The following is a 12,581-nucleotide window of genomic DNA, read 5'->3' on the forward strand; positions in this document are numbered from 1 at the left end:
AGAGTGCTGATACTGTTTAATTTCTTTTTATTTTCCAAGACTTTGAAAGAGACATGGCTATTCACAATTGATGAACTTTTTAATGAGTAGAGAGACTCAACTTTCAATTGCCTGATATTACCCAAAGCTAGAATTTTTAAAGGTCAAATTTTATTTTATTTTATTTTTAAACTAGTCCATTTATATTAGAAAGATGTGAGGAGTTTCAGGAAGATGCTTCAAAACACAATTTTATATGTTCAGGTGACCCTTGAACAGCAGCAGAGTTAGAGGCACCAAACCCCCGCGTAGTCAAAACTCCGTGCATTACTTTGACTCCCCCAAAACTAACCACCTGTTGACTGGAAGCCTTAGTGACAACATAAACAGTGAATTGACACCTATTCTGTACATTCTACGCATTGTATACTACATTCTTACAATAAAGCAACATAGAAAAAAAACAAAATATTATTAGGAAGATCGTAAGGGAGAGAAAATACAGTTACAGTACTCTATTTATGGGAACAAAATCCACGTACAAATGAACCTGCACAGTTCAAACCCATGTAGTTCAAGGGTCGACTGTAATTTCAAAAGGAAAAAATAAGTCAAAACTTGGGTGGTGACCAGTTTGAGTATAAACTAATCTTTCATATAGGAGCATTTTGTAGAGATTATGATTATATATTGTAGAATATAAAAGGGGTTACAGTTTAAACAGTATTTCAAATACCAAAGAACATAAAACAAAATTGAAAAACAGTCCTATTTCAGTTTTATGAAATAATTCTTTAGACACAGATTTTCGGAGCATAGCACTTAAAAATAAGTATCAATGAATGAGGTCCTAAAGAACATAGCTTTATTGGAAAACGTTCTAATTCCATAGGGCCATCAATAAAAGCACTCAGGGAGGAAGCTACAGTTCTTTTGTTTTATTTTTTTATTTTTTTCACGAGTGCCAGCTGTACTTGCTTTAAGCATCAGACTCTCTGGCAACACCACAGCCTTCACCTCCTTTTAGCTAAGAAAAGGCTTTATGCGTCATGTGTTTTTTTCTAGGGATATGGAGCTCTCAGAATTATTAACTACAGGGAGAGAGTAAAAGTCAAAACTCATTCAATAAATTCCAGTGTGCGCAGATTGAGAGAACAGGTGCCTGAACTCACATCTGAAGAAAGACTTAGAGGGTGCTTTCCAGCCCTCCTCCATGCCTCTGACTAAGCAGTCCTAGTGATCTTGCGTTATAACCACAGAATAAAGCAGGCGGCCTGGGATGGACCAGAAAACCTCTTCGGATCATCATTTATACAGAGCAAACTGGCTTAAAACCTCTCATTTCCTTTAGCCCTGGTAATATACAGAGATACAGAACTGCCATCTAGTGACTAAAGAAGAAAAGAGCAAGGTGCTTTACATGAAAATAATAAGGTTTGTTGTTGTTGTTGTTGTAGTTGTTTGTTTGTTTTGGTTTGTCGCTTTGTTGTTGTTTTAAGAACAGTGAAACACTGGGGCACCTGGGTGGCTCAGTCAGTTGAGTGTCCAACTCTGGATTTCGGCTCAGGTCATGATCTCTTGGTTCATGGGACTGAGCCCAGCATCAGGTTCTGTGCCGATAGTGTGGAGCCTGCTTGGGATCCTCTCTCCCTCTCTCTGCCTCTCCTTTGCTCACGCTCTCTCTTTTTCTCAAAATAAATAAATGTTCTTAAAAATTTTTTAAAATAAGAGTAGTGAAACACTAACGTTAGCAAAAAAAAAAAGTGGCACAATTTGGCACACCAAAGTTATACTGAAACTTAAGACTGTATAGGTAAACGAATGAGTCTCTCTGTGTGCTTATGAAACATATCTTGATATTTGACTCTTATAAATGAAATAGTTTAAATATAATAGAATAACCTAAAATAAACTTCTCCTCTAACAATGTCATGATTTTGGCACAAATGGTATTAAATAGCCATAGGACAATTGCTCATGTAAAAGTACAATTTTTATCATAGTGTAGCAAACATGAGCTATAAAATCAGACAGACCTATATTCAAATCCTGGTATTTAACCCTTTATCAGTTTTGTGACTCTCCTGTAAACATCTTTTTTCTCTATCAGCTAAATGAATGATACTAGTTACTTTAAAGGACTATTGTAAGAATTGCATAAGATAATGCAGTAAAAGTGTATGTGCATAGTAGACTGGTTATTAATTCCAGTTTCTTATATCGTTTTGATGACCAGTTACTTTAAGCACTTATGAAACATACACATATCATCTAAGAAAAGAACTGGTCCATAAGTAAACTTATGACAAAGAAAGTAAGCAATCATTGTTGAGGAATTAACCTCAGTTTCTTCCAAATACTCTTTCCTCTCAATTAATTTATTGGATTTTCTGGCTTCTAGAGAGTTCACTGGCAATAAGGAAAGAAGATATGAAATTTAAATCAATCTATTTCACCACTGAATTTCCAAAGCTGCAACATCAGGCATTTGTAAATCACTCAGCGTACTGGGTTTCCTCTTATAATATATTTTACCATGGTTCATAGCTCAAGAAAAATAGAAGAATCACTATAATTTTACACACATGAATTGATATTATGAATCTTAATACACAGAGCAATGTTGCATGTTTATCATTTTTGTAGTATAAATTATGTTTTGTTGAGGCTTTCTTTGGCATTATCATATATAATAAAAATTCAGTACCATATGCCCTGGAAATAAAAATTTAGAAAAATCTAATATATTATTTCAGATTATAATTTAATCATGCCTAAAAAAAAGAGAGAGAGGATATTTTCAGAGCACTATTTTTCTTAATTATTTCTGAATTTACTTCTCTTTGCCTCTTTTTATCTTTCTTCATCTCAATCACTGCTGGCAAATCATTACAGTTTATTAAAGAACCATCAGCTCAGAACACCGTCTCTCTCCAAGTGCCCTGGCCTTGTGTAGGTCTCTTGCTCTGACAAAAAGCTGAGAAAATATGTTTTATGACACTATCCTTTTTTTTTAAATTTTTTTAAATGTTTTATTTATTTCTGAGAGAGAGAGAAGACAGCACAAGCAGGGGAGGGTCAGAGAGAGAGTGAGACACAGAACCCGAAATAGGCTCCAGGCTCTGAGCTGGCAGTCAGCACAGAGCCCGACGTGGGGCTCGAACCACAAACCGTGAGATCATGACCTGAGCTGAAATCAGACGCATAACCAACTGAGTCACTCAGGCGCCCCTATGACACTATCCTTAAGAGTATCATTCCTCTTGGGACGCCTGGGTGGCTCAGTCAGTTAAGAGTCCGGCTTCAGCTTAGGTCATGATCTTACGATCTGTGAGTTCAAGCCCCGTGTCGGGTTCTGTGCTGACATCTGAGAGCCTGGAGCCTGCTTCAGAGTCTGTGTCTTCCTATCTCTCTGCCCCTCCCTGGCTCATGCTCTCTCTCGCTCTCTCTCTCTCTCTCTTTCAAAATTAAATAACATTAAAAAAATTTTTAAAAAAGAATATTCTTATGCTTACGACAAAGGCCAATGTAGCTACATTTTTTAATTATAACTGTTTAATCGAAGTATATAGTTAGTTTCAGATAGGCAAAATAGGTGAAGGGGACTAAGAGGTACAAATAAAGTAAATAATAAAATAAATAAGTCACAGGAATGAAAAGGACAGTGTAGGTCTCAATAATATTGTAATAACTTCATAGCTGTGTATTTTTAAAGCATGAATAAGTTGTAGTACTTGACCAGTGTTATAGCCTCACTTCTCCTCCAGAGGGAGCACAACTTTCATGGAAGAGGCAGGATGCTGCTTTTTCAAAGCGATGTCAGTTTTAAGTTGGAAAAGTTCTTAAAAATCATCAAGTTCTTTAACTTGACAGAGAAAAACATCATGTCCCAGAAAGCCCAGTATGGGCTACACACTAACCAGAAACAGAGCTGGGCCTTGAAAGGATGAGAATCTTCTAAGCCTCCACTAGACCGTGCTGGGACACAGTCTTCTTACTGATCATTTCTAGTTCTGTTATTTTCAAAAGACTAGTTGGAAGAAAGTACAAATACATTTTTTAAAAATGGTTTTGTATCCAAAAGAGCAATTGCTATGTACAATTACTATTCTATGTGTTTCCTTTCTTGCAGTCTTTTTTTCTTTAGTAGTATTTTTATTTAAAAAGAAAAAAACATAAAATGTGGCTTCTTTAGGAAAAGCAAAAAGGTTTCGGTGGGAATTAAACAGACACTAACTAATATTTCATCCACCAAAGTAACGTAAGAATATGATTTACTTTTAGAAAACCTCTGGCATTTTCTTCAAACCCTCATCCATGTGACTATTAGTTCAGCCAAGCAAATCTCCATGTCACATCTGGAACGGCAACTTTGTCCTCCTGGACCAAGCTGCTGTCAGGCCCAACTCTTTGGCTACATATACAATGATGCAGCTTCAAAAAAGCTTGTGCTCAGTTCCACTTCAAGGTTGATTTTCTTTTCAAAGCCTAAATGGGAGACAACATCCCCTTCCACATGACTAGATTTCCCTGAAGACTTAGAGAAGTAAGGATAGCCTCAGCTAGCTGACAGATGAAAAAAAAAAATCAGAGACTGTCACAATTTTAAGACAAGTAAGAGAGAAAGTAAGAAAGAAAGGGAGTAGGATTCAACATCCTAATACAATCTTCTTACCTCATATAAATAAAGGGAACGAAACAGAGAAGCCAGAAAGGGACCCACAAACATACGGCCAGCTACAAGAAAGAGTATCCAATGGACTAAAGACAGTCTCTTCAACAAATGGTACTGGGAGAACTGGCCAGGAACATGCAAAAGAATGAACTGGACACTTTCTTACATCATACACAAAAATAAACTCAAAATGGATGAAAGACCTAAATGCGAGACAGGAAGCCATCAAAATCCTACAGGAGAAAACAGACAGAAGTCTCTTTGACCTTGGCTGCAGTAACTTCCTACTAGACATGATTCTGTAGGCAAGGGAAACAAAAGCAAACATAACCTATTGGGGACCTCATCAAGATAAAAAGCTTCTTCCGCACAGCAAAGGAAGCCATCAACAAAACTAAAAGGCAACCAACGGAATGAGGGAAGATATTTGCAAATAACGTATTGAATAAAGGGTTAGTATCCAAAATTTATAAAGAACTTATCAAACTCAACACTCAAAAAAACAAATAATCCAGTGAAGAAACCAGCAAAAGACGTGAATTAAACACTTTTCCAAAGAAGATATCCAGACGGCTAACAGACACATGAGAAGATACTCAACATCACTCAACATCAGGGAAATACAAATCAAAACCACAATGAGATACCACCTCACTCCTGTCAGAATGGCTAACATTAACCACTTAGGCAACAACAGATGTTGGCGAGGATGTGAAGAAAGGGGAATGCTTTTGCACTCTTGGTGGGAATGCAAACTGGTGCAGCCACTCTGGAAAACAGTATGGAGGTTCCTCAAAATATTAAAAATAGAGCTACCCTATGGCCCAGCAATTGCACTACTAGGTATTTATCCAAAGGATACAAAAATGCTGATTCAAAAAGGCACATTCATCCCAATGTTTATAGCAGCACTATCAACAATAGCCAAATTATGGAGAGCGCCCAAATGCCCATCGACTGATGGATGGATAAAGAAGATGTGGTACACACACACACACACACACACACACACACAGTGGACTATTACTCAGTGATCCAAAAAGAATGAAATCTTGCCATTTGCAACAACATCGGTGGAACTAGAGGGTATTATGCTCAGCAAAGTAAGCTAAACAAAGACAAATAGCACATCATTCCACTCATATGTGGAATTTAAGAAGCAAAACAAACATAGGGGAAAGGAAAGAAAAATAAGATAAAACAGAGAGTGAGGCAAACAGTAAGAGACTCTTAAATACAGATAACAAACTGAGGGTAGTTGGGGGTGGGGAATGGGCTAAACGGGTGATGGGTATTAAGAAGGGCACTAGTTGGGTATGAGCAGTGAGTGTTCATGTAAGTGATGAATCACTGGGTTCTAATTCTGAAACCAACACTACATTGTAATGTTACCTAACTTAAATTTAAATCAATAAATTAAAAAATAAAAGATCTTACCTGTTGAACAGCATCTGAACCTTTTTTTGGAGTTTCCAAAACAGCAGACTGAGATTCTGGTTTGGAAAAGAAAAAGAGTCAGTATCTTAAAGAAGTTTTCCCACTTTCTCAATCAGAAAACAAAACTAGCTAAAACATAGCTTTAACCAGAGGTACCAAAAACATTCAGTTTATCTTCCAATTATACTTCTGTATTATGAAGACATGACTACCTTTCAGTATATATAACACACATAATGACTAACACTCACGTCATGATTTTTTAAATTACAATAGCCTCATGCCCTTTTTGGCACACTAAACATAATTATTTTTCTCAATGGCTAGTGTCTATTTTGTGCTAGGAAGTATGTGTTGAAACATTCACATATACTATTTACTTAGCTAAAGTCTGTACAATAATAGAACTCACCAATCTTGAAGGATGGGATTCAATTGTCTTACCTATTGACAACTTTCCTTCTAATTTCCTTTTTTTTATTTTAGAGAGAGAGAGCACGCACGAGTGAGGGAGAGGGACAGATGGAGAGAGACAGACAGACAGAGAGACAGAGAGAGAGAGACAGAGAGAGGTCCTAAGAAGGCTCCACATTCAGTTAGGATCCCAATATGGGGCTCAACCCCATGACCCTGGGATCATTATCTGACCTGAGCTGAAATCAAGAGTTGGACACTCAAACCCACTGGGCCACCAAGGTGCCCCTGCCTTCTAATTTTCAATAAGAGATCATGAGTATTACCGTCAAGTAATAAGGATTCTGAAAGGATTTTGTTCCTTTATTTGTCATTTAAGAGTCTATGAGGCTGTAAATTCATGCTGGAAAACCTAAGGGATAACAAATTCCAGGATTATTTTTTGAGCTAAGGGACAATTTCTTCTAAGTGAACTTTGCATGGACATTGTAAAACAAAAAATAAAAACAAGGAGCCTTGAGAAATCCCCAGTGCTCCATGAAGTAGAGTCTGAAAACAACTCATCGTGTCCATCATCCACCATTTCCAGCTGAAAAACCAGAGGCACATAATATAAGCAACTGGTGGGAAGCTGGAAGACTAGAGTTTGTCTCCTGTCCCAACTGGCATGCAGACCAAGTCCTGACAAGACACATCAGTCACTCTCGAGGATAATTTAGACATCCCTAATCTAGCAGCATTCTAGGTGATACGTGTGACAATGCTATAGAAAAATAACAAGGTGCTTATTATTAAATTTTATGACATATTGTTAAACTACATTGAAAGTTTCCATTTCACTGAAATTAAAGCACAGTCTCTGTACAGACCATTGTCCTTCTTTCACTTGTCCACAGCTTCTGGCCACCTCTGCCTTTCCCTGCCTGCTCTTGTGGCCGCAGGAGCCTTCTCGCTGCTCGTAGGCACGCTGCCGTCCTCACAGGGCTTGGCTCTGGTGGGATATCTGCATGCCCCTCCTGACTTGCTCTTTCCCTTGTTTCAGGCTGCCTAGCAACCTCTGTAAAGCGGTGATCCAAGCCACTGCTAGCGCTTCTCATTCCTGCCTCTGACCTTCCTGAACATGGAACATCACATAATCTACTACCTAATTCACTTTTCTGCTCACTAATTATTATTTTTTTTAATATTTATTATTTCTAGGAGAGAGAAGGACAGCATGAGCAGGGGAGGGTCAGAGAGAGAGGGAGATACAGACTCTGAAATTGGCTCCAGGCTCTGAGCTGGCAGTCAGCACAGAGCCAGAAGCGGGGCTCGAACCCAAGAACCGCGAGATCATGACCTAAGCAAAAGTAGGACGCTTAACCAACTAAGCCACCCAGGCGCCCCTCTGCTCCCTAATTCTTATCTCTCTTACTCTACCAGAATATAAGCTCTGTGAAGGCAGGGATTTTTGTCATTTTTCCTCCACTGTCCCCAGCATCTAGAATACTGCCCGGCACACAGTAGGGGCTTCAAGTATTTGCCCAGTCATTGTAGGAGTGAATGGAGGGAGTGATCAAAAGAATGATCAAACCATGAAAGGGAGCATCCTGGGAAAGGGGGAGTAAGGGTCGTATAAGGGGCAACATAGGTATTACTTTGCCTTTAGCTACTTCCTTCACCTCAGCTAAGAGCGCATCTTTGAAAACAAAAGTCATTGAGAACAGCATGAAGTAGTCCCCAACAGATGTCACTGCGGCAACAGAATATTAACAAGTGGCCTTAAAATGCAAGCATTTTCCCAGACAAGTACTGTATTTTGCTCAGCTAATAAAAAAAAAAAAAAAAAAAATGGATTCTTCTTTTTATCTTGACAAGTCTCTACTCCGAACTTAACACTGGAGTTCGCCAATTCTGAGTAAGGATCCTAACACCAAAGCCAACCAGCAGTTAATATAAAGCAAATACAAATGCTGGAACACTTTTGTTTTTAGTTATCTCCAAATCCCCAAACTCAACAAACTCTAGATGAGGTCCTGGGGCTTTGAATCGATGAAAAACACTTTTAGATTTTGCTCAGTGGACCTCCTGGCAGAATACCAACAGTTCTTTGCACATGCAGTGCTTCCTAGCTTTTCCCCTATAGCCCTAGACCTGGTGACCTGCCCAAAAAAGTGAATTTCTGGGTTCTGATGATAAAGAATGCAGACAGTTCACCAGAAAAATGAACCAGAAAGACAACTCAGTGATTTTCCTGAATCCTCCTCCTCCACACTTTCAGTTTCCCTCTGGTGAGATGGGTGTGGTACGTATGCAAGCGGGGAACATAGGAATCTACCCCCAAAATCAAGAGCACACTGCATACACTGTACGTTAGCCAATTTGATAATAAATTATCTCTTTAAAAAAGTAAAGTTATGCTTGTCAGTCGATAAATAAACAAACACCTGAATTGAATTCATTCTCCCACATCCTCCCTTCCACTCTACTTCTTATTTCTTTGAATCAGCGTGTTACAACATCTAAGGGAAAGTTATAGCAAAACGCTCTCTTTCAAATAATAAACTGAAGCATAAACATTCTAGAATGTCAAGATTTTAAGATGAAAAAGATGTGAATAGAATAACTGCATTGGAAAACAAAGGCAAAATAAAAAAGAACAGAAAAAAATAAAAGTTAAGGAGAAGGCAAATAAGAAAGAGAAAAAACAAAGAAGGCATAGTTAAGAGGGAATAAAGAGAAGCATGCGAGACAACACAAAGTGGTGAGCAAAAGAAAATGGCATGTTTGCAGCAAATGATGAGTAGGCTGGTTTCTGGTAGTTACTCAGCGCTAGTCACCAGGCAGGTGCATTTAAGAAATCCACTTAGTTTGGGACGCCTGGGTGGCTTAGTCGGTTAAGCGTCCAACTTTCGCTTAGGTCATGGTCTCACGGTTCGTGGGTTCGAGCCCCGTGTCGGGCTCTGTGCTGACTGCCAGCTCGGAGCCTGGAGCCTGTTTCAGAGTCTGTGTCTCCCTCTCTCTCTGACCCTCCCCTGCTCGTGCTGTCTCAATCTCTCTCTCTCTCTCTCTCTCTCTCCTAGAAATAAATGAAAAAAAATATTAAAAAAAAAAAGAAATCCACTTAGTTCTAACATTCTTAGATTGGCCACCTCTGGTGCAAAATCCTATGACACTCGTTGCCGACACTCCCCTCTTTCAGTATCCAGGGCTCCTGGGGGCTGCCTTCCACTCAGCTCAGGAACTGACAGTCCCCATTACGTATTCACGTAAGGTTCTTTTTAAAGAGTAACCCAGTAAAAGCTCTCTCAAAGGTACCTGTAAAACTGCCAACTCTTCCACTCTTAAAGACAAAACTTTAAGTGTTCTAAATAACAAAGAATCTAAAATTCTGGGATCCTCATAATTCCAAATGTGTTTCAGAAATGATCTCTTGATCATCACAAAATAAGCATACAACTTGCATAACGAGCATACTTGGATGAGCTTGACATTTGTAGAGAGAAAGAAAATGAGTCGGATATGCCTCTCTGCCATGAATGGAAAATAAATTAAATCACCTCTTTAAAACATATAAAGTATGCCTTCTAAAACGGAATTAAGCAGTCTCTAAAGAGTTTTATATCATAAGTAAAAATGCACTTATGTAAAATTATTAAAATACCATTTCTTTAATACATCAATTTGATTCAAGTCTATCAATTTAATTGAGAGAGAACTTACCAAACTTAAATAATAAAATTTATAATTAGCTGCCTAATAAATGGTAGATGCTTTTAATTCTGGTATACCATGTCCTTCCACAAATGGAGATGGGGTTGAACATGTAATTTTCCTAACAGGGACCGACCTTATGTTCTGCTTATTTGATTATCTCATGGTATGGATATATCCCATCAATGCCAACAAAGAATTTTGACACAGAAGCTTTAGCCTGCATAGGTAAGAGAGAGATGCAGGCCAATATTACAACAGATAAATTTGAAAATGAAGAATTATCTATAGGAGACATGATCTTTCAATCTTTTCTGGTTGAAAAAGATTTTTTTTAATCCCTTGATCAAGTGGGAAGCGGAGAACAAGAACACTATCAAATCTTCCTGGGTCCTTTTCAGAATTTCTGCGTTACTCCCAAGTGAATGTGTATTAAAGCATTCAGACTACTCATGGACATGAGTTGTTTGCATTATATTATATTTGCATTATATCACACAGAATCTCTCTTATTAGGAACCATCAGAAATACTACTTTTTTATATAGAAGGCTAGAAAAGACACTGTTGCTTTTAACTTCATGGACACAGAGCATGATTCTAGAATTGTCCCCATTTCCCTTTCTACTTTAAACCTGAGGAAAGTTTTCCAACTATTTTTGAAAACTGCAAGCTCTTCTGAAGTATATTTGTGTGCTAGCTGACCTCAGCTTCATTTTATTGGTCCATCCTAGATTCCTTCCAATTTGATTTCTTTCCCTTTGTATTCCTTTTGTACACCTTCAAATCTATTCTGGGACAAGGGTGGGTTACAATCCCTTCAGCTAACATGTAAACATGATTTTTAGGATGTCTATATAAAAATTCCATGCCATGCTTCTACCAGATCTCCTTCCACATATTTTCCTCCAGGATTTTCTGTTCCCCAAGCTGCCTTCCTGATTACTACTCTACTTGGCCTTTCACACTGTCAGAGAAAGAGAAGGGGCTCGGTGTTTCAAAGATGTAATAAGAATGATCAAGTCCCTATACACAGTTAGACATCCTGCCCCTATTCTGCATAAATGTGAAAACTAAAGTTAATCATCTCTTTGATTTCCATGGGCTGTTTCAGCACACACACAAAACTCTCTCAAGTGTTTGCATTAATATGCTAAGTAGATAGTTATTGAGATCTTTTTCAACAAAAGATCTTAATTTATTGACTTAAATATTTAAATATATACCATGTGCCCAAAGGTCTTGAAATGTTGGGAGTCTTCAACAAAGAATAAATATATATAAACAGATAAATTAAAATACATAAGTAATAGGAATGACAGAGACATGAATAAAATATCGTGGGACTCCAAATGAGCAAACACCCATGGAGAGTGGGGAAGGTGTTATATAATGTAAGTAAAGAGATATGAAGAGAGAGAAGAGAAAGACAAAACAAGATAAATGGAAAGGTTTCCTTCTTATCAGTGTTTCTGTCACCAAATTAGGAAGTACACTGCTTCCCAATTTCCTTTCCAGCTAGGCTTACCCTTCCTGGGGGCATTCTATACATTTCAAAAGGTCAATTTTCACATCTTAGGCTCTTCCATGGAGACAATGCCAACTGCGAAAGATTGCCAAGAATCTACAGCCCTTCTCCATATCACTGGTGAGGAGAGACGTCAAGGCCTCACCTTGACCTCTGCAACTCCAATTCATATATAGGAGGGTTGATTCTTTCATCCACATATGAAAGGTAGACGAAAACCTCTCTCACAGAACGGATTACAAAAAAATTGAGTCAGAAGCATAAGAAAAGCAGAAGAGGCAGCAAAAGAAACCTGAATTAGCTGGACATATGAATTATTAATCAATATTAAAAAGAGCCCAAGGCAAAAAAAAAAAAAAGGCAAAAAACAAGTTTTCAAATTTTTTTAAGTTTATTTATTTTGAGAGAGACAGAAACAAGTAGGGGAGGAACACAAAGAGAAAGGAGAGAGAGAGAGAGAGAGAGAGAGAGAGAATCCTAAGCAGGCTCCACGCTGTCAGCACAGAGGCCTACATGGAGCTCAATCTCGTGAACCATGAGACCATGACCTGAGCCGAGATCAAGGGTAGGATGCTCAATCAACTCAACCACCCAGGCATCCCACAAGTTTTCAGTGTTCTAAAATATAACTGAAAGTCTTTCTTCTTCAAAAAGAAAATAAAGTCATTGAATTCTTTTAAACTAAAATTGAAAGGAGAGACATGTTGCAAATACTGACTTTCACCATGATGTCAGTACAACAGTGTAGAGCAACCAGCCATTAAGTGTACTACAAATAGTGAATAAATGGCCCCCAGAATCAGAATACCCCACAGAGTCACAGCAGGGAAAGCTTAGAAAAGTGCCATCAGATCAT

The 12,581-nt window shown here is 38.1% G+C and overlaps 1 protein-coding gene across 2 annotated transcripts in view; it reads right to left on the reverse strand.

The window, feature by feature from the left end:
• Window positions 1-12,581, reverse strand: part of FMN2 (formin 2) — a 367,841-nt gene that overhangs the window by 255,260 nt on the left and 100,000 nt on the right. For both annotated transcript variants that reach the window (XM_039217406.1, XM_039217407.1), the window contains exon 4: window positions 6,092-6,147. In XM_039217406.1, the coding sequence (XP_039073337.1) occupies window positions 6,092-6,147 (56 nt within the window). The remainder of the gene's footprint in view (window positions 1-6,091; window positions 6,148-12,581) is intronic.

Source organism: Hyaena hyaena, unplaced genomic scaffold (genome assembly GCF_003009895.1).
Source record: "Hyaena hyaena isolate Hyena2069 unplaced genomic scaffold, ASM300989v1 scaffold_686, whole genome shotgun sequence".
Lineage (NCBI taxonomy): Eukaryota > Metazoa > Chordata > Mammalia > Carnivora > Hyaenidae > Hyaena > Hyaena hyaena.